Source organism: Ailuropoda melanoleuca, chromosome 8 (genome assembly GCF_002007445.2).
Source record: "Ailuropoda melanoleuca isolate Jingjing chromosome 8, ASM200744v2, whole genome shotgun sequence".
Lineage (NCBI taxonomy): Eukaryota > Metazoa > Chordata > Mammalia > Carnivora > Ursidae > Ailuropoda > Ailuropoda melanoleuca.
This window is the reverse complement of record NC_048225.1, coordinates 44,671,710-44,698,121: the sequence shown is the minus strand read 5'-3', so window position 1 is coordinate 44,698,121 and position 26,412 is coordinate 44,671,710. Positions and strand designations below refer to the sequence as shown.

At 36.4% G+C, this 26,412-nt stretch overlaps 1 protein-coding gene across 6 annotated transcripts in view; it reads right to left on the bottom strand.

Moving 5' to 3' along the window:
- Nucleotides 1–26,412, bottom strand: part of DLG2 (discs large MAGUK scaffold protein 2) — a 1,964,683-nt gene that overhangs the window by 1,537,907 nt on the left and 400,364 nt on the right. The window contains exon 1 of one of the 6 annotated variants that reach the window (XM_034666219.1): nucleotides 4,218–4,508. The exons of 4 other annotated variants lie outside the window; for them this stretch is intronic. In XM_034666219.1, the coding sequence (XP_034522110.1) occupies nucleotides 4,218–4,247 (30 nt within the window). In that variant the 5' untranslated portion in view covers nucleotides 4,248–4,508. Of the gene's footprint in view, nucleotides 1–4,217; nucleotides 4,509–26,412 lie in introns of those variants that run through there. One more of the 6 variants, XM_034666225.1, reaches the window with a different exon arrangement.

Genomic DNA, 26,412 nt, shown 5'->3' with positions numbered 1-26,412 from the left:
ATGGAGCCAAAGAATGACATCTAACTTACAGAGGAGATGTAGTATTAACATCAATAAAGCACCTTTTATACTGCCTAGTCTATTTTCATTCTGCTATTTGAATTTTATTATGCACGGTAACCTGTTAATACTGTTAAACATATTAAAAATTAATAGTACCATCATGCCTTTATTACAAATTACAGCAGCAACCTAGCATATTACAGTTGTCTTTGTAGATTTTTTTAAACATTTTTTAATGTCTATAAGTCCAGTTAATGGACATGGGAAATGATATCTTTGTATGTTTTGCCCCTTACTACTTTTTAAGATACTTAGTGTACGTAAATAATTTTATTTGCAGAGATAATAGACTTTAGAATAATATTGGTTAGAGATAGAAAAGGAAGAACCTCAAAGGTGCAATAAAATACACTCATTTTACAGGCAAGGACACTGATACCCAGATGCCTCTTGATGCACAAAGTCACAAAGTGCAGATTTACTTTGATTTTACATAGTTGCATCTTTCTTCTGTTCTTGTATCAATTCACTATACTATTACACATCATACTTAAGAATCCCTACACAACTAAAGAAAAATTCAACTTACTGCTTGCATTTTATTAAATTTAACCCAGAATATTCTGCGTGCTACCTAGAACTGTTGTCCTATTGGCCCATCACCTAACAGAATGTCTCTGCCTTAACATAGTCTAACATTATATTCCATATTTTAGTTATCAAAATTATTGGGAATATTGTCTTACAATTATTCAAAACATATTTAAGAAATGTCCACTGTGGGGCACCTGAGTGGCTCAGTCAGTTAAGCATCTGCCTTTGCTCAGGTCATGATCTCTGGGTCCTGAGATCAAGTCCCACGTCTGGATCCCTACTCAGTGGGGAGTTTGCTTCTCCCTCTTCCGCTGCCTCTCTTCCTGCTGGTGCTCTCTCTCTCTCTCTCATGCTCACTCTCACTCTCTCTCTCAAATAAATAAATAAAATCTTTTTTTTTAAAAAAATGCCCTCTCTATAAAATGTGTTATATTAACTAGTAAATATTGTTTAATCAGTATTATTGAGATGATCTCATCTTCCTCAGTGATCACAACCAAACAGAGGGATAGATTAAAGATATAAACTGTGCGCTACCTAATAAATTGTTGTACATTGAATTCTTTCCATATGCCAGGAATTGTGCTAGGTACTTTCCACACTTTACCACAAAATCACTCTCACACAGATAATACATCCTTTTCACAGATGAGAAAAATCAAGGCTCAGGGAGATCAGGTTAAACAGCTTAGTAAGTCCTAAGCTAGTAATTGTCAGAACTACAATTCAAATCCAAGTCTTGCTCTAGAGTTCTTTTCACATTAAGTCATGTTACTTCTCTTTCTCAGTACTGACATCTGTGACAAAAGAGTGGGAACTGAAACTGGACAGACACAGTCAAATAAAAGAGATGGCTCAATCTTCTTTGAAAGTGAGTTTTCTGAACATCTGAAAAGACCTTGGGATCTCTGTGGCAGAAACTCTGTTTTTGGTTGCTCTGATTATTTCCTGGCCTAAAAGATTTTACCCCAAACCTGAGGGCAAACCAGTCTAACCAGACCAGAGTAATTAAGACAGTAAGCAACCCTGAGTCTCATGCGTGAGATCTAGGGTAAGATTATTTTATCAGGGGGGTTAGATTATTATGAAACGTGTCACGGTCATTTCTTTTTTATATGCAGAAAAGCTAAAAATAAAAACACTTCTCTGGTATGTCTATTAGATCCTTTTATATGCCATTATACAGTGTTTTGTCTTGATTTGTCATAATCTCTCCTTTCATTAATTTTCTAACATCCATTCTTAGGAATGTGGAGCAGAGGCATGAAGAGGAATTTACTTCTACAGTGTGTGTAATAGAAGGAAGTGGGTCCAAGGGGACAGTAAGTGCCTTTCATGCCAACACAGGAAGGAAAGAGAACCTGGGGAAGTATTATGTTTCTCTGCCAGTGAAAACTTTGACAACGATGATACTGAGATGCACTGTGAGGTGGAGCCCAGGACAGATCAGGATAGTTAGGAGCTCCAGTCTCACACAGAGATGCTATAAAGCAAGACTTGAAGAAAGCATGTCAGCCACAGCAACTAGAAGGTAGACTCATTGCTAGAGAAGAATGAGACGGGAGTTGAACTACAACAGAATTAAAATTATAAAGTTGTTGGCAAGTTTCCTATCAAAGAGTCCCAGGAAAGTGGGGCAAGGATGTCCCAAGTGCACAGCCACTTGAAAAAAAAAAAAAGAGCACCATTTGTTGTAGGTGAGGTGGACAGGATTTGGGATCTGAAGCTGGCCAGCTCACTCATATGGAGCTTTTAAATCAATCATGCACTATTTACCACCATCATAATATGACTTTGTTGTAAGTATGTTTGTCCTATGAAGATGATATGTGTGCCACCCTAGAAATATTCATGAATATAATTCAGAAAATTCATGAATTCTCACATGGGTGTTTGTCCTATTGAGTTGGGTAATTTATATGATAAATTAAAATATTGGAATAATGACATGTCTGATACAGCATTTAAAGCAGAATAATATTTTTTTCATTTGTACCTGTGGTCATTAATATTTTGTTGAAAGAATAAATATAAAGCACATGACGTGTTTTCTTAATCAGATCATGTTTTCCAAATTGAGGGAACTTAGATTTCAGTGTTGATTTAAATTGTTCAAGGCAACAGATTACAGTTTGGAGCTGTAATTAATAACTTTTCGTAACTTATTTTTAAAGTACTAATTATGTTTCACAGTACCTGCAATTATTATGATTCGGGGATAAATGAAACACGCGTAAGTCAGACCTGACAACGTGCACTCAAGAAAAGTAACACTGAGTGTAATACCTCAGTAAAAGTTACAACGTTTGAGACTATTTCCTTTCCTAGATTACATATGGAAATACAATTTCCCACTTAGCTTCTTTTTTTTCTTAATTTAGTTTAGTTTGTTTTTACTGACTTAACTGGAAAAACTGAATGAGATGCTTGGCAACTTTTAAAAGTAAAATAAGGTATTAATGTACTTTTGAGGCCTGGTCAACTAACCCAAAGAATTTTTTAGGCTTCAAATCCATTAACATAAGTGAAGCTGCCATGTGATACTAGGCCATGTGGGAAGAGATCCATTAAGATCTTCTGAAGTATAATCTGGAAAAGTACAATATTTAAGGTCATACTATGAAGAACTAGGCTTGTGGCTTCAAAATTAAATAATCTTTTCTTTAGTGGTGAAAGGAGGTCACAGTAGAAAATCTACACTTAATGAGTCTTATGCACTAAGCTATTGATTTTGTCATGTTTATTGGGTGTCCAATCAATGTAAGATACGAAAAGATATAGCTCAAACTAACTCATGGTGTGCCTACATGCAAAATGTAAAGGAAGCTAGTAAATAAGTGTGTTTTAATTAGCTTTTTTCTGAAAATAATAGTAATTTCTATTTAAATAACCAGTGTTTATGAAATTAAAATACCTTATTTTGAACTGATGATAGAAGAAAATAAAATGCATTTGAAATTTCTAGCTCTTTTCTAAAAACCCATAAAAGGAATGCCTATTGCTTTTATTCCATCCTACTTTTATTTCTATTACTGATAATGCAAATATTTCATTTGCTTCTAATCAAAATAGAATCAGTTCAATGTTAAATATTGTGTGTGTGTGTTTGTTTTAAATTGGGGCCTTAAGATTTTTTTTTCCTTTAAAAAAATCACTAAAATGCAGAATGTTAGAATTCTCCAATCAGAAACAATATGTCAAGCCACAGCAAAGCTGATTGGCTTCTTCAAGCATAGGAAACATGGTTTTTAAATGAAAAGCTAATTATCACACTCAGAAAGACTACCCTGATATGTTATGTTAAAATGATGTGTAAGCTATACTACTACTATAGATATTTTAATATTGATCTATAAATAGAGGCAAAAGCAAATCCTTCCATAAAAAAACACAGGCAAATTCTCCTTTCATTTGCACAAACACACAATATCACTATAAGAAGTTGAAATCAAATAAGCATAGGACCCTCAGACCCTCATGGGGAACAAAATGCCCAGCAAAGTACATTATACTAATCACTTTATCTCATGAACTGGCAGCACCTACCAGAGCTGTTTAATTACAGGACCAGAATAATAAGAGAAAAATGCTGCACACAACAGCCCTGTTTCCTATCCTACCTTTGTGGTGACAATGCACAGGCAATCCATCCTGGATCCCTACACAGGACTCAGTACATGGAAATCACACCAGCAAATCAGCAAAGGTGAGAAAAGTCTTTTGATAAATAGCACACAGAGAGAAGCAGAGCCTGGATTCTGCACAGACGGCTCTTCCAATGGGACCCCTCATGGGAAACTGGAGCCCTCCTCCATACAGCTCAAAGCAAGCAGGATTCTCCTAGGCACCGGAAAATCCCCTAGAAATCAGCTCCGGCAAAACTTCCCGGTGGCTTGCTGGGCTCCGCGGCTGCATGGTCCTTTAGTGGATTCGGAGATCGCCGGAACAAGGCTCCTGAGAGTGCCCCGCACAGTTCTATCGTGGAGAGGAGTGTTACACCAGGCACCAGAGAATCACATTTCAGCTCTCGTTCTTGTTTCTGAATTCTGATCTGCGGCTTCAGTATACCCATAAGAGCTGCTTTGCCAAAGTCCCCCCTTTGCTGCCTTCGTCTTTCCTACTCACAACTCTGAGTAAGCACAACACAAAAAACTACCCGGCCCATCTATCAAAGGGCTGTCGTTTCGCTGCCAGAACAGCGGCTTTGGACAATAAAAAGCTATTTATTATGAACATGATTCCCCGGGAGTCTAAATGACTCGAAAGATATGACTGAAAAGCTACGGTGCATGCAGTGCTGAATACATCACATCCCAGCTCACTTGCAATTACAAGGGCAGCTTCTTACAAATGACTAACAGCTGGAAATGGAAAATTGGCCCAGGGACATTAAAAACTGCGGATCTGGAGGTTTAACTTAGAAAGCATCAAATTTCTTCTTTTATTTCTGTACCTAATTTGTGTGGTCACCGACGTCTGTGAATACACAAAGAAACTATTTATTTAAAGAAATAAGGATATTATAAAATTGGGGAGAGAGGAGGTTCCAAAGTGTTTACAAAAGTTCCACATTCTGAGACACAAAAAATGAGTTCTTTTCCCGTACTTTTCCCTCCTCGCTGGCTGCCTGCGGGCACTTATGTGGGCAGAGCTTTGTGTTCCCTTCTGCAGCATTTTAACAGCCAAGTGATTAACCTTCCTCCTCCCATCAAGTCCCTCCCTATCTTCCAGCGAAACTGCTACACAAACTGCCTTTGAGATGCTTGACAAGCATCACTCTGGATAATCATATACTTTTCTTTCATCCTATTAGACACATAGACAAAGACAGGCTGGAACAGACAGAAAGAAACAGGGGCGCAGAGAGAAGGGGTGGGGGAGTTAGACAGAGAGAATGAATGACAGGATGGAAAGCACTGCCCGACCAATAAAAATGGGAAATCAATGCCTCCTTTGCCTCTGAGGAAGAAAACACATAGTCAACTGGATCATCGAGAGCAAAAAGAAGTATCTAGGGACCCATTCACACTGTGATCACCTCTTAATATACCGGCAGAACCATTCCCCGCCTACCACACCCCCCTCGTTTTTTATTAAAAAAATATATTTTCTACATTAAACAATTTGAAAACAGGATGAACATGTAAAATTCCTCCACCTTTCATGAATTATTCAGGTTCTAACCTTGATATCTTCCTGATTGCTAAATAGATGAGTGTCTCAGAAACTGACATGCCATTATTCTACCAAAATGAAAGCACTTTTCTAAGGATTTTTTAAAAGAATTAAAAAGCTCATAGTAAATCGGATATGTGTTCAGAGGAGAAAAGAAAAAAAGTGGTTCGAAAAATTGTTTATAGAAATAAAACTGTTTTCCTACTGATGTAATAAACTTCAAATAATTTTCAAGTTAAACAACACAAGTAAAACCCATGTTCGGTCCATTCAATTAGGTGACTGCCTTATGGTTCAGTACTATCAAAAGGTTAAAAAATCATCACTTTGACTATTTACTTCCTCATTTATTACACCACAGTGTAACTTAATTCATTACTTCCTAAACTTGTCTCCAAGTATGTACAACATCATGTCCTTGAGCCTTCCCAGGTATCAGTGTTTCCAGGACACAAACAAGCTATCTAATGTGCAATTGATTGACTGACTGCCATATTCATCTTCAAAATCATTAGGCCTTATGTTCCTATAGGACTTTAAAGTTGATAAAGCACTTGTGACATTCTCACCACCTTGAAAATTTAAATGACTTTGCCCAAGACAAATACCTAGTAACTTATTGCAAGTCCAGAGTTTTGTTGGTCATAAACAGAACAGTCAGGAATTAGAAAAAGGAAGTAAATCTTGTTGCAGAGTAAGATGGATATTTTACAAGGTACCCTTGGAAGAAAGATATCTTTGGAACCACATCTATTTTCCTAGAGTGGAGAAAGCTAAGATATGGACAAACCGACAGAGGGAGCTTGACTAACCTTCTGCCTGACTAATCACAGATGAAACACTCCACAAACTGTAAAGACCTACAGAATAAAGGGAACTCATCCAGCACAGCTTCTGGCATACCACATACACTTCTGAAGTCACACATCCAACACAACTTTATTGAGGGCTCGTTATATGATTTTTGGATTAATGTTTGATATCACTTACTAGACCATGAGCTCCTTGATGGCAATTTTGACTCTGTATTCCCTTTGCCTACTCCAGCATCTCACTAATTCAACAAATGTGCTTGACAATGTACTTATGTGGGGACACAAGTGTGAGTAAAAGCTAACCAAATCCCTGCTTACAAATGAATCAACTAGTACTGTACAGCAAGCACTCCGGATGTTTGAGAATCACAACACAGAAGCATTTAATCCAGAATAGAGTAGCCAGGGAAAGCTTTACAGAGAGGAACCTTGTGCTGAGTTGAGAAGGACCCACTGGGTTAGCTAGAAGTTGTGAGGAAGAAGAATGTAATGCACGCATACTCTATATTTGAAAAGGAAGTAAATCAATAATATCTTTCATCTTTATGCTATCAGCTTACATGAACACATTCAATGGGTTTCCATTACATAAAAGCACTTTAGAGCAGGCATTTTACAAACAACATGCATCCTCTGCTGGGGGAAAAAAAAAGAGCATCATTCATGTAATGTTAAGTGAGTACAAATGTGCTGTAAAAGCACGTAGAATATACATGCTCTATGATCATTAGGTTTTGCTTACCATATGTGATTAATTGGACAGCCTTTGTATGTTTAGATAAAAGAAAATAACATTTTGAAATGTAGTTCCATTTAGGATGCAGCTTTCTACTTTGTGTATACCTTGTTCTTCATTGATTTTCCTCAGATTTAAAGATGATAGAAGATAATCCACTCCTTTGTCTCAAGGGAAACATTCTTTTATTTTTAAAATTAACAAGACATCAGCTTAAAGCATTTTTTTTTTACAGACATAGAGATCAATTAGGTCTGTGATTTCACAAGAAGTGTTTGGTGAGATATAAAGCCACAGCCTGAAAATTGCTTTACTTGATTTGATATTCCTTAAGGTTAATGATGCCAATCCAGGAACATATTGATTCTTAGTAAAATCTACCATTGGAGGTTTGATATAAAAAAATTACTTTTATAAATTACTTGTACTAAGCCTGTATCTTAACAATTTACTTTATTTTGTTTTTTTCCCAATAGTGGGGAAAAAAAACCCTCTACTATTGAAATATAGCCTGTGCTTATTCTTATAGAATCTGAGCCCCTTGAGGACAGACATAATGCAGTTCTCTGCCACCTAGCATGATACCCTTACTTAAGAGGTACAAAATAAATGGAATGAAAGAATGATCACAGCTTTGGTTATGTCATTTATTTTTCTTGATAAGAGATTTTTTTTAACCTATCATACGCATCCTTTGTCCGCTTGAGAACCATATGTATATATAGCTATCATTGTTATATATATATACATATATATAAGAAAGAATATATATAACATGTATTTATATATTTAAGAAAGAAACAGATTGGTGTATATATCTAAAGATATTTGCAAATACAAATATTTATATTTATTATATTTATATTTATCGAGTGGTTATTATCAGAAGTACTGTAGCAGATGCTTTGTACATATTATCTCTGATGGTCACTATACCCTTCAAAAAGGAAATACAACCCCTGTTTCATAGATGAAGAAACAGAAGCTCTCTGAGAGTATATGATTCGCCCTAGGAGACACATCACCCAGGTTACTCCAATACAGAATCCAATATGCTTTCCATACCTCAAATCCTGAGGCAGTTTCTGTCCCCCTGGGTCAAACCTGAGAGTGAGACACAGACAGATCTGAAAGGCCTTCTCCAGTGGAAGGTAGCCTGGACTCTATGCAGACTAATTATAAACAACCTGGATTCCCCCTAAAAAGGCAGGTACATCTCTGGGCTCCTATACTAAGGTCGTTATAGCTTATAAGAGCCTTGGGAGCAACCCAGAAGGAATATCCTCCAGTTAGAAAGATTAGCTCCAAGGGAAAAAACTAAAGAAATCCACCCACATGGACTTCCATCCCGTCTGTCTGTTCCCCATATACCCAGGACAGCAGGCGCACAAATGACATCTGCATAGCTTGTTAGCTTAGTAAAATAAATAGACTGCAGGCAGATCATGGCAAAATGCCTGCCCTCATTTCTAAACTCTCCAGAGGCAAATAGGAAATTAGGATCAACTGGAAAAGGACTGACTTTTCTAGAGAGTTTCCATGATGAAAAAATATCTGGATAGTACCACATCTTGAAAATGATTTATGAAAGGTAGGAGTCTATGTATTCTGTGTATGTTAAGTATATAGTTTTCTTTGTAAGGCAAACATAAAAATTAAACAAAAATTTTGAATGAATCAAAAATTGCCACAGAAACCAAGTAATATTCACTTTTCACCTACTTTCCCACAATGGTTTGCATGTCAGTTTTGCTCATGTAAGTGAATTGAATCTGATAACCATGTACCCACCCCCTCCTTATTATCAAAATTGAAACAACCTTTGAAATGCAGATAATTACAGGTGGTAAACTATAAATGATAAAAACATTCATAAAAACCATTCCCCTAAAAAAACCAAAGTTTATATAAAGTTTGCTGAACATTAAGTAAACTACTAAAAGGCTTAATTTTCCCTACTATTATACAATGCTATGAGTCGAATAGAGTCTAGTAATCCAAATAGTAGTGCATAGGCCACAAATCTGGAAAGCTATATGGTCTGAAATGCTATTTTGTTTTCAAGTTGATACAAATAACCTCTGTAGTATTTGCTAACTGCCTTTCCCACACTCTACCTTTTTACATCCTTTTACACTGGCTGGCTATCTCTTTCTCAAACACAGTATTTCATTCTTCCTCAAGGTCTTGAATTTGTTGTTCCCTCTGTCTGAAACGCTCTTCCCCTGGGTTTCCACACAGCTGTCTCCTTCTCATCATTCAGGTCTCTGCTCAGATGTTAGCACTTTATAAGACCTTCCCCAACTGACCTCCTTAATTAAATTACATTCCCTTCTATCATTCTCTATTAAGTAATCCTATTCCTTTCCTTCATAGCAACCCTCACAATCTGAGATTATCTTCTTTATTCATATTTTACCATATCCTCTATTTGAAATTTATTCCTGGGAGCAAGAAGTTTATCTGTTTTGTCCGTGGCTGTATCACCAGTGTTTAGAAGAGTGCCCAGCTGTGTAGCAGATGTGAAAGACTTTTTTGAATGAATAATAAGATGTATCCCAGAGAAACTCTTTTTTTAAACAGGGTTAGAATCAGGATCCAACACAAAATTTGCAATCTATCACCTTTAATATAGCTTGGTTTCTAAATATGTGTTTACGCTAACCATAGTATTTACAAATACAGAAAATAAAGAATAATTTTCAGGTTTAGCATTAGCTTTTTACTTAGCAGGCTGTAATTAGACACATTCATATACATATTCTCATTGAGTATTTACAACCAGTGAATTAAGTATAATTTTACAGGTGATGAAACTGAGGCTCAGAAAAATTGACTTGCTCAAATTTATATAGCTTTACAGTTGGTAAACCAGTGCATGGTGGGCACTCTACTGACTGAGCAGATGAACCAGGTCATGAAGCTTGATCATCCAACTCCAAGTCCCATCCCATCTTTGTCATAATGCTGATGTGATGTACTTTCAAAATCATAAACTCATCAATCCACATGGTAAATACCATAAACTTCAAATGTTTGGTTTGAGGGCTCTATATCTGAATATTCCCTAATCTGTCAGAGTATGCTTTGCTGTTTTCAAACATTTGCAAAAAAAAACAAAGTTCCTAAATACAGAAATATCAAATGACCAGAATATTATTTCCATAGTATTTGTGTTACTTTAGAGGCAGCTAGTAAACCAGTAAATTGATATTTGGATTGACTAGTTAAAATTGCTTTATAAATATGTCAGAGTTGGTAACTCAAAAACCTGATCTCTTGCCTTGCTAGTATAGAAGTCCAGTCATTGTTCTTTAAAGGCAGAACATTGACCCTGAGGCACTACAAGATGCTCAAAGATAAAGCACAATATCTCCATCAACCAGAAAATGAGGAGTAATTACATTCTACATTTTACATTAGTAAACCAAATTAGGCAGAGTTAACTACAGTATCTCATTAAAAAGAAAAGATTATCCCCCATTAATTCCAGATACTTAAAAGTTTACCACTTTGCTTCCACTGACATTAGGAAAAAGAAAATATACTTAGTGCTAAAATAGTTTGAATATCATGAGTTTAATTTTAAAAAATAACTACATAATATTTAAACTTGCCCAGATGGAGTGAACACCTTGAGAGGTGGTAAATATCCTATAACTAGAGGCTTTCCAGGAGATGATAGATTCTCCCTTATACAGCAGCAGTAGAAGAAATTGAAGACTGAGCAGAGTCATTGTTTCAAATTGCTATTAAAATTACTTTTAATCCTCTGATTCCGTGTTTGTTTTTTTAGACTGGGGGGCAAGCAGCAGGTAGGCCTTGCTGTGTGGAACTTGAGGTTGGTCTGGGGTGGGGGTGGAGAAACGATTCTGTGGTATTTTTGAACTTAGTTCTCCAGGAAGATTAACTTGGAACCATTTTAAAATAAGGACCATGGAGAGCATCTAAGGTACATATATAAATGCAAGGAAATCCCCATTCTGCTCTCATTCCCTAAAACAAACAGACATAAAAACCTTCTTTCCCATGGCTGAGTAGCATTAAGGAAAAGAAGATTCCTTATAAATGTGTCAAGGACAGTAAATAGTGAAATAGAGCCGAGCTGCAAAGTTACTCTTAATCAGATGGTACAGATATTTAACAGAGTACATTAACAGATATATTTTAATCTGAAAAAAAAATTAAAGGCAATGTTGGGATTCTCTAACAATAATTTTCCTATTCTATCAAAGTGTTATAAATGTAATATAACTTAAAACATAAATTACCTAGTCACTTTAGGAAACTGAGACATAGACTGGCCAAGTGATTTGTCCAAGAACACCCAAATAATCAGAGTACAAAACAATGACCCAAGTTCTCTGGCTTCCAATTATGACCTACACCTACACCATGCTTCCTTTCCAGTCTGATATGTTTCTTATAGTCAAATTTCTCTCCACCCGGTTACCTCTCTGTTCTTGTTAAAAGAGACCTAACTTTATGCCCCATCCATTATGGTATTTCCATAGTATTCACTTAATAGAATACCAACCAGTTTTAATACACAAGATTAGCTAGAGTCTGTTCTCTACGTAAGAAATTAGATTTAAAATACCAAAGAACCAAGACATTATCTAAAACTTAAAATATTTTTAAGAAACATTTAGTTCTCCAATCATGTCTCCAAATGCAAACAAGAACCAGAACATTTAGCTATCAGTCCTTTCATATATAACTGTTTAATTTGATCCTTATTATAACCCTACAAGATAGAGACTACCTTTTACAAATAGAAATAGAGGCCTATTTAATCTGCTTGAGGTTGCATGACTAATTAGTGGCAGAGCCAAGATATAAACTGTGGTCTCTGACTGTGGACCTTATGCTCTTTTTACTCTATCACACTGTCCTACTTTTGACATCACACTTGGTTCTCAACTAATCTGTCCAACACCTCTAATAATACTTCCCCTTAGCTGTTCCACCATTATCTCAAATTTAAGACATCATTATTGAATTCATTCTGTTTATCCATTAGGCAACCTAAATATTCCCATTTTCATCCTGATACCACCCATCTCTCAAATCTACTTGGTCACCAAGTCCTGTCAAAGTTCCCTCCTCTCCCTGTGATCTGATTAAAAATCTTCATTTTTTCTCACTAGGATTCTAGAAAACCGTATCTCCAAACCTTACCTTTTGTTTATTAGATTTATTTGAACATAGAGCATAGCCCTAAAAGATACTTCCACTTATTTAAGATTGTTCAAGGGAAATAATAAAATAAATGAACCACACTAAAGTTGAAATATTTCTTCATCAATAAAGGTCTAGAATTCTCAATGATATCTTTATTTTCATTTCCTAATTTTCTTACTAGATTTACAAAATTTTGTCAGTTCTGGAAAACATATCTATAACAAATTCTGCAAATTGTATTGCCCTTTGTAACTTCAGAGTTTTCCACATCATATGACAAGTGGCAACACCGTGATTCATGTAAGTCCTGAAACTGGAGCAAGATAAAGTTTGCAATTGAAAAAACTACTTTGTAAAGAGCAGAAATCAGTTGTCTAAAACTCAATGATGGCAAAAAGCCTCTCCAAACATATTGAAATTCTGCTAAAAATATAACAAAAATGGGGGAAGTTTCCCTGCTGAGCAAAGATAAGGAATCCAATTGAAAGTTATTTCTGGGGCGCCTGGGTGGCTCAGTTAAGCTGCTGCCTTAGGCTCAGGTCATGATCTAGGGGTCCTAGGATGGAGTCTGCTTCTCCCTCTCCCTTTGTGCCTCTCTCTATCATGCTCACTCTTTCTCTTTCACTTTCTGTTAAGAAAATAAATAAAATCTTTTTAAAAAAGTTATTTCTGATTCTGATTTTTATGGATCAATATTTTTAGGGAAGACATCTCCCACCTGGCATAATAGCTTCCACAAGCCCATTATGAATTAAGCTATGGTCAAAAGCAGGCAACTAAAGAGAGTAGAGAGAAATACAGACATTAGCACGTTTTTGAATGATGTTAGAAAATCAGCACACAGAGTTTTTGGGAGGATCACCAACAAATGAGATGCAAACGAGAAACCTAAAGAGTATGTATGGTGCATTTCTTCTATCTTAATTGCCTTATTAATCCTCTAATCACTTTCTAGGTCTCCCCTAAATGGACTGGTTTAAAGCATGTGACAGGAAAGATGTCAATTGACTCTTCAGAGGGAAGTCCAGAGGTTTACTACTCATGGCAGTGGTTCTCAAATGGTAGCAAATCTAAGAATCAGTAGGAGGGCTCATTAAAACACAGATGTCTGGGTCCCACTCTCAGCATTTCTGATTCACTTTATTTGAAATGGAGCCTAAGAATTAACTTTTCTGACAAGTCTTTAGAGGATACTAATGCTGGTGGTTGGGGGACCACACTTTAAGAACCACAGGCCCAGGGCGCCTGGGTGGCTTAGTCAGTTAAGTGTCTGCCTTTGGCTCTGGTCATGAACGCAGGGTCCTGGGATCAAGTCCTACATCGGGCTACCTGCTCAGCAGGGAGTCTGCTTCTCTATCTCCCTCTGCCTGTTCCTTCTGCTTGTGCTCTCTCTCTCTCTCTCTCTCTCAAATAAATAAAATCTTAGGAGGGCACGTATTGCATGATGCACTGGGTGTTATACGCAAGTAATGAATCATGGAACATTACATCAAAAACTAGGGATGTACTGTATGATGACTAACATAACATAAAAAAAAATTATTATAAAAAAAAGAAAGAAAAAAAGCCAGTCTCAAAGGTTATATACTCTAAAAAAAAAAAAAAAAAGAAAGAAAGAAAAGAAAAAAAATGAATCACTGGCCCATGAGCTGGGTTGTTGAAATTTTTTCAAACTAATGAGGCCTAATGAAGATATTCCTGTTTATTGTTCTAGATATGTGTCTATCACATAAGTCTAAATTTGTGTGGGGCTCAATAGCTATTGCTGGCTAACATACTTTAATTGTATTATTAGTGGACTCTATTTACACAATATGATTTGTCTGCTATTGACTGCCACAGAATGATTAGACTTTAGATCTGGAAGAATCCTTAAAAATAATTTGATCTAACATCCTAATTATGAAGATGAAGAAACAGAAGTCCAGTGTAATATTTAATAGATCTAAAACAATTGTGATTTCCAAATTGTGGTTTACTGTCAACAGCCTTTGAAGAATTGTCTATGAACTAAATAGCTACAGTAACATCTTGCGTTCATACAATAATCATGACTATTCTTTGGTTGTGAGAGAATTAATTTTCTTCTTAAGATAATTAAGAATTTCTCACTGATGCTTGCTTTAATTCAATCAGAACTTATTTTGAACAGTAACAAGTAGAAATCAAGACAGGAGCCTCTTCTTGACCAAAGGGTTTCCAGCCAAAAAAATGGTATACACTTAGTTATGTAATATAGATATGGACTCAAGGAAACCCTGAGAACTATTTGTAACACAGTCTACCATCTTAATAAAACAAATGTAGACTTGAAATTTATTTCAATAGAATAAAAATCTACTATTTGCCAGGTAGTACTAAACATGTTCATATTAGGGTCTCATTAAAATCTCATAACTAACCTGTGAGATTGAAAAACTAACGCTTTTAGAGTTTAAACAGCACAGGCTAGCAATATATTTTCCCATGATAAAAACACAAAAGTTTTCCTAATATATTTGCCAGCACTTAATTTAGCAGCTTGACAAGTTGGCACATTTGTATCCTACTAAGGCCTGATGACTTCATTTTCAGGAAGCAAGAATACAAATATCCTTTGGACAGCCAGAAAGTCTAAAAATTTGTTTTCTAAGTATTCATGAGGCTAGTATGGACATTCACCCTCCCTCTCGCCTTTTGGAGAAAAAATAGTGCCACTGCCAAATTAGATGACTTCCTTTCCTGGAAACACACTTAGTATATTATAACAGTCTCAAATAGTTTGAATAACAGATTCTATGTTAAAGAAAAACATTTTTCAGCAGAGGAGACAATGGTATTCCGTAAACTGCTCATTAGTTAAATTTGGGTCTAGGTTCCATAGTTTCCTTAAAAAGGGAAGTACAATTCACCATACAACCTTTCTTACATAACTAAATTCCTCACAGTCATTGATGAGGGATAGAAGCAGAAAAGTCTTCACTTTTAGCCCAGAAGGCTGACCTATAGCCTGCATAGCTTTGATAAGGATCAAATAGGTACTGGCTGCTACATTCTTAAAGGACCTCATATCTACCTGTACATCTCACCAATAGCTAATATTGAGCTGAAAGAAAAGCATCAGAAAAATCTTGTGAAAGTAGTTTTTAGAGTAGAAATTTGAAGAAGACATTTATGATCTAATATTCCCCATACATGCCCTCCCCCTTGAGCACTAAGCATATAACCACCAGTTTCATATAGCAAAAGTACAGCTTTTTCTGCCCACAGACCCTGTCCCCATGTTACTTAAATAAACTTACTAAGTTGCACTGCAAAATATCTGAAGAGTTATTTCTTGACCATTCTCTCCAGACCCCACATCGTAATGATGAAAGTTCATAACTGGGACTCAGAACTTTGCCAAAACCTCAAAATCAAGTCACCATTAAGAGGCTCAACTAATTGGCAATGACAGAAAACAGCCCAGGTTATAAATGATAATCAACAGAAAAACTGGCCTTTACTGACATTTACCGCTCAGTAGACATACCACCCCATATTTGAAAGAAACTTGAAGGCTTATAGGGCCATAATGAAGACCACCTCTGCTTACTAACAGGATTCAGAAGAAAGACAAGAAGAAACATCATTGAAGGCATATTTCAAGAAGCCCCAATAAAGCCAATACTTATGAAATAATCTCCCAAAGTAATTTTATGTGTGCTTTAAATACTTATTAGATGTTCATAAAAATAATCATGATTTATTTTCTTGTTTTCATGATTAAATTTGATGTCTTTATCAATAAAATGGAAAATGGAACCCCAGTTTATATATCATTGGGCTATAATGAATAAGGATTACTTTGTGGCAATTGATCAGAAATAAATCTGAGGTTACTGATTAATAAAATATTTGTACATGCAAATACACATACTTTCCTTGGATTTAAGTTCTTCTTGATTTCATCACCTAAAGCATTATGATCTCTTTAACATTACCCTGTGGATGATTGATTAGGATTCCCTGTTTTGAATAAACACACATGACAACCACAAAAAAGCATGACTGAAGTAGATTTCAGATTGCTTAGGGGATACTATTGCCAAAAAACCTCAATAGGACCTAAAAGCCACTACCAAAGAGTCACGTGAGGGTTCTTCTCCTGTCTCTTCTTCAGACAGGAGAAGACAGGAGAAGTGAAGTAGCTTACCAAATGGTTGTGTGATTACCAGCAACATAAGAATATACACCAAAACACACAAAGAACACAAAATTCTCCAAATGAAAACACAACAACTGCTCAAAATGATACACAGTCAATGTCAACTCAGTAGCAGGAGAGCCCAATATGCTGACCAGGCCAAAGCCAGAAATCAGATTACACTTCACAGAGAACAAGACATATCTTGCACATTAAATACAGAAAAAAAGAAAACACTCTAACACTTACTCTTGTCTTTTTGTCAGTTTCATTTTCAAAATACTGATTGTCTTTATTTTGTTCAATACATGAAGCATTTTCCTTTGGTCCACTGCAATCTGTAAGCTAAAAAAAAAGTTTAAAAAAGCAATACTTCCCTATTTGTTCTCTGAAATGTGAATTAAATGTTTTTCAAACTTTTAACATGCACATTAAAATGTCTATGACCTGAATAAATATTATTCAGTATTGCTTATGTCAGTTTTAAGAATATGAATGCACTGCCTAACCCATTTTTATATTGCTCCCAAAGAGAAAACATAAATGGGACAGTTATTCAAAGGCAAGTTTTTATAAATTTCAAAGCTTTTCACCAGGGACTGTTGAACTTGGATGATTCAAGTATAACTTGATGATCTGGTAAAAGCTGAACATGGTTAATAGGAAGATGAACATAGAAGGGTTACCTTCATCTTATGTAAATTCCCATACTTGCAGTAATCTCTACTCTGTGGTACTTGTTGGAGCCCTCAGAAAAGCAGAGGCACTGACTACTTTCATTATAGACTACCCTTTCAAGGATCTTTGTATAACTACAGCTTTGGATGATAAAAATGTTTACTTCCAGAGCAGAAGATAAAAGTTTGCTTACTGACCATTGTAAAAATTTTCCATTCCCTAGACTGAGGGTTATTCTCCATTTCCTGGGAATATATCACTTGGCCAACTTTGCATCGCCCTATAGAAACCAGGACTTGAGAAAGTGCTGTCTGGCTATTGCTACAGTGGTAAATAATAAAGTCCCTTGTGTTTGTCCTAGGAGACTTCTGACATTCTGGCATTCATGAAACTGCGTCAGGGCTCTTAGATTACAAGTAGGGTAAAACCTTAGCCCCTTCACAGTTCTTGACAGTTGTGGTGACAAGGACAGAATGCTGACAATCATGGTTTTCTGGAAGAGAAAGGATCAGAGACTTGCAGACTGATTAAAGGGATTTCTGGGATGTCTTTCAGAATTGGTAGCCAAGGGGCGCCTGAGTGGCACAGCGGTTAAGCGTCTGCCTTCGGCTCAGGGCGTGATCCCGGCATTATGGGATTGAGCCCCACATCAGGCTCCTCCACTATGAGCCTGCTTCTTCCTCTCCCACTCCCCCTGCTTGTGTTCCCTCTCTCGCTGGCTGTCTCTATCTCTGTTGAATAAATAAATAAAATCTTTAAAAAAAAAGAATTGGTAGCCAAAATGTTAACGAAATTTATGTTCAACTGCTTAATAATGATGCTCCAGTTTAATGCCTGTTAATGGAGGAATTTGTGAAGTGGTTTCAGGCCAAGTACTGGGAAATAAACCCAAAGACAGCTCCCAAATGGCGCTCTGGTTCTTGCTGACTATCTCCTGATGGCAGGACATTCTCATCAATCTACCAATCACCCTCAAGTCCCAAGATTCATTCTGGATCAGCAGAAGTTTCCACTCTCTTTCACACTATAGTTATAGAGCAATGTAAGTGTGCTGATTATGAAAGGAGAGAAACATGCAACTACCATGAGCAGAAACCAAGATTTCTCTGATTCTAGTCTGTTATAGATGTTCCTCTTCTCTGATCCCATAGTTTGCATCTGTCATTGTGATTAACATATTGCATTATAAATCACATGTTTATATATTTATCTGTCCTATTATCAATTTCCAGAGATTAATAAATATTTGTTTAATAAATGAAACAATTAAGATTAAATTAGATAAATTGATGAACACTTAACTGAAGGAACAAAGAAGGAACAGGGCTCCAATCTGGCTAAGAGGAAAGTCAAGCTCAACTCTCTGAGGACACCGAGGTAGCTTCTACATCAGAAAAGTAGAGCCGTTTACTTTTCGCCCAGTCTGGATTGGTGGATATGCTGCCATGTTCAGTATGACGATGAATGCAAGCAGCAATTGTGGCAATACAGTCTCAGTCAGCAGCTTGATTTCCATTGGTCTCATCAGGGCCTTATTGTGGGCATCTGCATGAATGATGCAAATATGCACAGTTTGTGCTCTGGGGAAGCATATGTTTAATATGCCAGTCTTTAGATTGGCAGTATTGATGGGTTTGCTGCTGCTATAGGACTTCAGTTGGACCAAAAACAGTATTAGTTCATTTTCACTGAGCTGCAAACCACATACACACCCTTCAAAATCTCAAGTAAATGTGCCTTCTTACTACACAGAGCTGCTCTCACTCTCCATGATTCATGGTCCCTCCCTTCTCTGTTATACTGACCTCAGATGCTTTAAGGAAAAAGATGATTAAGAATGAAGTTAAAGTTTCCCTGCTCCTAAGAGGGAATGAAGGTCATATGCACCCATACAAATATGCTAGAGAACTGGGAGGGCAAGCACTCAAACTCTTACAGATCTGTTGCCTACAGTCACCCAAATTACAATCTGCTGGGTTCCATGAGTTGGCAGAAGGAGGGGCAGAAGAATTCAGCTGAGTTGGGGCAGCATTTACCATGGAGTAGGAAAGCTAAATGACATTGTGTATAGGGTCCTTTGGGCCAATTCAATGTACCATTTGTGTGGTTTTCACCACTGAATGTATAATTGGTATTAACATTTCACTGTAAATTCTCAGAAAGTCCAGAAGGGATTCTCTTGATCAGGAAGATCAAGATCTCTATATGTAGAGAAATACTAACAGAATACATAAATCATTCTTTCCAATTCTTTTCTCTATTTTCTCTTGGAAGTCACACTAAAAAAAGTGGAGAATCTTAGGAAGAAAAAAGGAAATCATCACCTTAAGGACTTAAAGGCAGCAGGATAGTAACCTAAGATTCAATATCTTAGAACAACAGCCAAGCATGGCCAGCAAAAATAGCTAAGGGGATCTGGAGGTTCACAGTGGATTATTGTTGTTGATCCCATTGCCTCAACTATTCCAAACATGCAACTGTAACTAAATCCATTGCACTGACTGATCACACTTGGTATGTTCCCTTTCTAACATCTTTTTTCTATCCCGCTGGCACTCAAGGTCCAAGACCAATATTTATTCATATGGCAAGGTTTCTAATATGTTTACAATACTTCCTCTATACCTAAATTCCTCTTCTATTTGCCATTAAGATTTAGTATGAGTGGCTTTACTTTCTGATGTTCAAATTGTTAACTAAGATGATGTATTATTACTTGGCAAGTTAGAAGCCTCAGCTAGCAGGAGTGGATAATAAACTCTGACAAAACTGAGGGGCTATCTTAGCAAATTCCGTCCAGCAGTCAAGGAGATACTTCTGTCTTTTTAGCCTCAACCATCAAAAAAAAGAAGCCCAGCACCTTACTAGACTCTGAATATTGGAGCCAGTTTGATCTTACTTGGACATTTTCCTTGGTCTGTATTATCAGCCAGTACACAAACCAGCATCCTTAAAATAAGGCCCAAACCAACTGGCTATATTGGAAGCTCTCAGCAAGCTGTGGCAGGCTCTTTGTCTGCGCAGTCTCACAACATTACTGACTCCTCTGAGCTACAAGTCTTTGTGAGTGAGAGAGGTTGATTAGAACCTCTGGTAAAGAGGAGCACCCCCCACTCAAAATCCCCTGAGGCAAAGCTGCTGGCTCAAAGGGGTCCTGGATTCACAAGTTTCACTAAATGCCTGGGCCTGCTTCACTAATAGTTTCTCTAAATAGAAGCCAGCGGTGTTCACTGGGATGCTGATGCTCTTTGTGTTTAGTTCCAGGTATGCAGAACTGAAAATGAAAGTTCCTCCACTTAGGTCGCAGAACTCAAGGTTATCCTCGTAGCTCTGGCCAATGTGCTTCCTGACAAACCCTGTTATATTTTTACTGACTCTTGGGGTATTGTCAATGGCCTAAAAATTTTGTCTGTCCTGATAACACTACAGACTGGCAAATTAAACACACTCCTTCCTGGGGTCATGAACTATACAAATCAGGGATGCCAATTGTAGATGCCCACAGTAAGGTCCTCATGAAACCATCTGGAATTAGTTTGCTGATTGAGCCTGCACTGCCACTATTGCTGCCTGGATCCATGGTCAGACCAAACATGGCATCACATTCACCGTTCCAGGCTGACCACAAAGTAAAGGACTTTATGTTTCTGATGCATAGGCTATCTGGGTATCCTCAGGTAGGTGAACTTGTCCATTCTTAGTCAGATAAGAGCGCTTGTTCTCTGTTTGTTTATTTGTTCCTCCATCCAGGCATCCATGTATTCATCTAATTTAATCTTTTATTTTTCATCTATTAAACAATATACATTAAGTACTGTTATTAATATTTATTATTCTCTAAAAATGTATCTAAACCATGGAAATTCAATATTTATTTGTTAATATTTATCAATTTATTAATTCCTGAAATAACAAAACCAATAAGATATATTGTCTATCTTCCATGTATCTCTCTATCTTCCCATCTATCTAATGGGACAGACAGATATCTGAATATGTAATTTATAATACAATGTGTTAATCACAATAATAAATATAAAATATGAGAGGATCATCTATATCAGACTGTGGAATCAAAGGGGGCTTCCTAAAGGATATGACACTGAATCTAACAGTAAATAGTGTGGCTTTTAAAGGCATTATGTTCAGAAAGAAAAAGTGTGGGTTTTACAGTATGGAAGAAATGAGTTGTAATCCTTTTATCACCACTTACTAGCTAGGTGTCATCTAAAATATGGAGATTATCTCATCCACTGCAGAATCTCCTTCCTCCTTACCAACCATCCCACAGGTGGGTCGGAGGCTGTAAATCTACAACTTTCCTATCTCATACCAATTAGTGTTCCATATATACTTCCTGAATCTCAATACCTTGACTGGCTTTCTATGCTTTCATATCTCCACCAGTATTCCTTGAAATGGTAACTTCCCATCAACTTAGCTCTCATGGATATAGTAATTTTATTCTATACTTCTATACTTCCTTCATTCTCTAAAAAATAAAATAAAATAAAGACCCTTGATCACTTTTTTCCAAAACTAGCAATCTATCTCTGACCTTCTCTCCAGAATCGATATTCTTGAAAAATTTAACAGACTTAACATGAAGTTGAATAATTTAATGAAAAGTTACAATAAGCTAGGTCCTTCTTTGAAGATACTGATATATACTTTATATGCATTTATGCATTTTCTCATTTAGATTAAAAAGGTAACCTTTGAAGTAAACACTATCATCCTTATTTCCTGGGTGAAAAACAGAGAACCTAGTTCTCTCTGAATGCAGAATCTATGTATCTAACCACTACACTAAACTCCTGAACCACTTCCTTAACACTCATTTATCCTTGAACCTTTCAAATTGTGGTCCCCATCAGCATCACCTGGAGACTTCTTAGACAAATTCTTGGGCCTCACCCCTACCTGCTGAGTCAGAAACAGTAGGGATAGTATCCTGCAATCTATATTTCTGGTGACACCGCCTACTTTGAAAACCACACTGATCTAGATGTCAGAATGTCAAATGATTCCAAGTGCTCAAAATAAGTAAAGTGAGTCAGCTGCAAGAAATACGTAAGAAGAGATAGATGGTCCTTGGCAAAATGGACAGCTCACTCCCTAATGGGTGTAGTCTCTAGTCATTTCCAGACATTTTCCTTGCAATGAGGAAACCCAGACCCAGTGTTGCCAGATGTTTAGAATTTTCAAGAGAATTTGGAAATCTGACCTTCTATGTAAAATATCTTGATTTTTAAATGTTGACAACATTATGTATTTTTTGGGGACTCCTAGGTGGCTCACTGGGTTAAGCTTCTGCCTTTGGCTCAGGTCATGATGCCAGGGTCCTGGGATCAAGTCCCACGTCAGGCTCCTTGCTCAGCGAGGAGCCTGCTTCTCCCTCTGCCTGCCACCCCCCTTGCTTGTGCTCCCTCTCTCTCTCTCTCTGACAAAGTCTTTCAAACAAAAGCAAAAACCATTATGTATTTTTTAAATACCAAGTGAGGTAACACAGAATGGGCCAAACAAAATATAAACTTAGGCTGGAGTCTACATAAAGGCAACCAGTTTGCGACTTGTGCTTTTATCTCTGAACTCTGCCCTTTCTTCTGCCTAAATACTATACTCATCCAGTACCTCCTAGTCCTCACTCTTTCCTACTTTCCCTGACTTTATATAGTTCTCATTGTCTTCCACTTTCTCTGCCATTTCATACTATTAACTCCTTCCTTATTTTTGTAATTCTTACCTCTATATTCAGAAACACATCCTTCTCCTAGTTGACACCTATCTCTCTGATTGCCTCTTTTATTTCATTTCTTCTTCCTCTTTTTATCCCCTGGGCTCAACTGTCATTCTAAAATTCCTTTCCTCTGCCTCCTCTCTCAATACTGACTCCCAGATGACTCTTAAATTTAGACTCTCAAATTCTAGAGGACCTTTTTTTCTAATTGCTAGTCCTACATTTTTAATCATTTGTATTTCCTTAAAAATCACATTTGTACCTCAAATCCGTTGAATATAACCGGAATCATTTTTGGGTGCCTGAGTGGCTCAGTCAGTTAAGTGTCCAACTTTTAATTTCTGCTCAGGTCATGATCTCGGGGTGTGAGATTAAGCCCCACAGTGGGGTCTGAGCTCAGCACAGAGTCTGCTTAAGACTCTCTCTCCCTCTCTTTCTGTCCCTCCCTGCCAACCTGCTCATGCTCCTGTACTCTCTCTCAAAAATAAAGATTTTTTTCTCTTCAGAACCCACTTCTACTCTTGCATACCCCATATCTGGTAATGCCATTACCTGGTTTTAAAGGACTACTCATACACCTCCCCTTCTCTACAAAGCCTGTGCTGATCTTTCAGCTAGCTAGCTGGGGACCCTCATTGTAAGATCCCCTCAGGATATATACTTCTCCTTTACATCTCTAGTAATGATTAGTCTACCTTACTTCTTTTAAGAAAAACCCACAGTATAAACAAAAGGAAAAATAAACTTAGCATTACATATGGTTTTCTTATCCATTCAAGTAGATTTTAAACTCCTTGAAGGCAATGAATGTATTATTATTTTTATATCCTTCATGTGTCTGAACAAAATAAATGTGCATAGATATGTATTAAATTTAATACACAGTGTTTACACAGGTGTACTCTGCATTATACAATATGTCCTGATAAATATTTACCAATTTCGCTTTAAATGGATACACCTTTTATATATATCAGAAAAGTTTTCTATCTAAAAGAATCTTATAGGGGCACGTGGGTGGCTCAGTCAGTTAAGAGTCAGCCTTGGACTCAAGTCATGATCCTGGGGTCCTAGGATTGAACCCTGAACTGGGCACCCTGCTCAACAGGGAGTCTGCTTCTCCCCCTCCCTCTAACCCTCCCCTCTGCTTGTGCTCTCTCTCTCTCTCAAATGAATAAATAAAAAATCTTTTAAAAAAATAACCTATATGAATTTTTATGAATTCTGGAACTCTTCTGTAAAGTAAATATACTCACCTGAATTAACTGTTTTGTAGATTTATTTGTTTGCATCTTTATTAATTTATACCATTCTTCTCAAACCTGAATTTTTTTTGAAAGTGTATGCTGGTACTGGTGAGTGCCATGCACAAAATCTGTGTCCTTTCAAGAACCAAAAGTTCTTATAAAGTCCAAAAAGTAAGTTAAATGAGCTCTCTGATGCTGAGGCACTAGGAGGCACTACCCTTTCGTCTAGGAATAAGAACTGCACAGATTAGCCTGAGGCATACCCCAGTGCGCTCTGGAGTAGTCCAGTCCTATTAATATTTTCTGGTCTTTATATTTATAGAGCACCTAGTTGTGCTTGATTTCATTATATCCTTTTCAGATATAAGAAACAATGAAAATTACAGAAGTGTGAAGTTGATACTCTTTCATAGGAAACATGTCATAGGAAACAACATCCTGCTGCTTTATAGAATACCTCAACATTATAAATAACCAATGAATTTAAATTATTTTTTTTTCTGAGAGAAAAGTAAATGCCATTGTGATAGCCCTAAAGATAAAGGCCTCAGGATTCTTGAAAAGCTGGACAGGAAGAAAAAACTAGGCACTACCTAAGTCCTCAAGAGAAGAGAGTACCAATTTTCCAGAAAGGTTCTCAGACTATTTATTGATTCAACAAATATTCTTTAAACTCTATTACATGAAAAGCATTGAACTAGACATTATAAGGAAAGTACAAATAAGATGTGGTCCATAAACCACAAAAAAAATTTAATGCAAAAAAGGAAATAAGATATATATAAAAGTGACTATAAAATCAGGTAGAAGTAGACAAAAGTGCTCTAGAAATTCAAAAGAGGTTCAGTTCAATAAACATAAATAACACTTACTATTTCAGACCTTTAAGGAACTTAAAGTAAGTAGGTGAGACAATAAGATAAACTGATCATTTCAATTCAAGTTTGAAGTATTAGAGACATGCAAAGAATACTGTGGAAAAATAAGTTGAGACATGAGCAAAGTCATAGGACAAAAAGTCACAATGAAGTTGTTGGAGAACTAATATAGTCAAACATGAGGCAGAAGTTGTGAAAAATAAAACAGAAAAGGTAAACAAAAGCCAGTTTAGGAAGGTCTCAGATATTAAGCTACAGAATTTAGTTGATCTCATGGGAAATAGTGAATCAAAGAAGGGTTGAGGAAAGATATGAAGAGGAAAAAGTACTGGAGTGAAAAAAGGGAACAATATTTAAAAAGTAAAGATTACACAAACATATTGGCCTTATTTATTTTTTGCTTTACATTTTTCTCTTAATTTTAAAATGCATTTTCAAATAATTTCAGGCTTATAAAATGTTGCAGGAATAGGACAAAGAATACCATGCTCCTCACACACAGATTTCCAAAATGTTAATATTATAATAGCTACAGTACAATGACACAAATCAAGAAAATAACGTTGACACAATATTATTATCTAATATACAGACCTTAATCAAGTTTTACCAATTATTCTGCTAATGTCATTAGGTTTTGGTTGAGGATCCAATCCAGAATCATTTATTACATCATTTTTTTATGTATTTTTGATTTCCTTTAATCACACAATTCATAGTCTTCCTTTGTCTTTTAAGACCTTGATATTTTGAAGGGTACTAGACAGACAGTTTTTCAAGTGTTCTTAATGTGAGTTTGGCTAATATTTCCATATAATTAAATTCAGATCAAACTTATTTCACAAAATCACCACAAAAGTGGCTATAAATACTTCTCAGTATACCATTATCAGAAAGCACATGCTGTCAGTTTGTCCCACTGACTGGTAATGTTATCTCTGATCACTTGGTTAAGGTGGTTCTGCTAGGTTTCTACACTGTAAAGTTATTATTTTCCATGAGTAAGTAATAAGAATCTTACAGAAGATACTTTGAATTTAGATATATCCTGTGTTTCACCCACTTCCACTCACTAGTTTTAGCATTCATCAATCATTGTTGCTTGAAACAATTATTACTATAGAGGTTGTCAGTGGCGGTTTTCTAATTACTTCATTCCTTCTATACTTGTCAGTTGGCGTTTTCCTATAAGGTAGA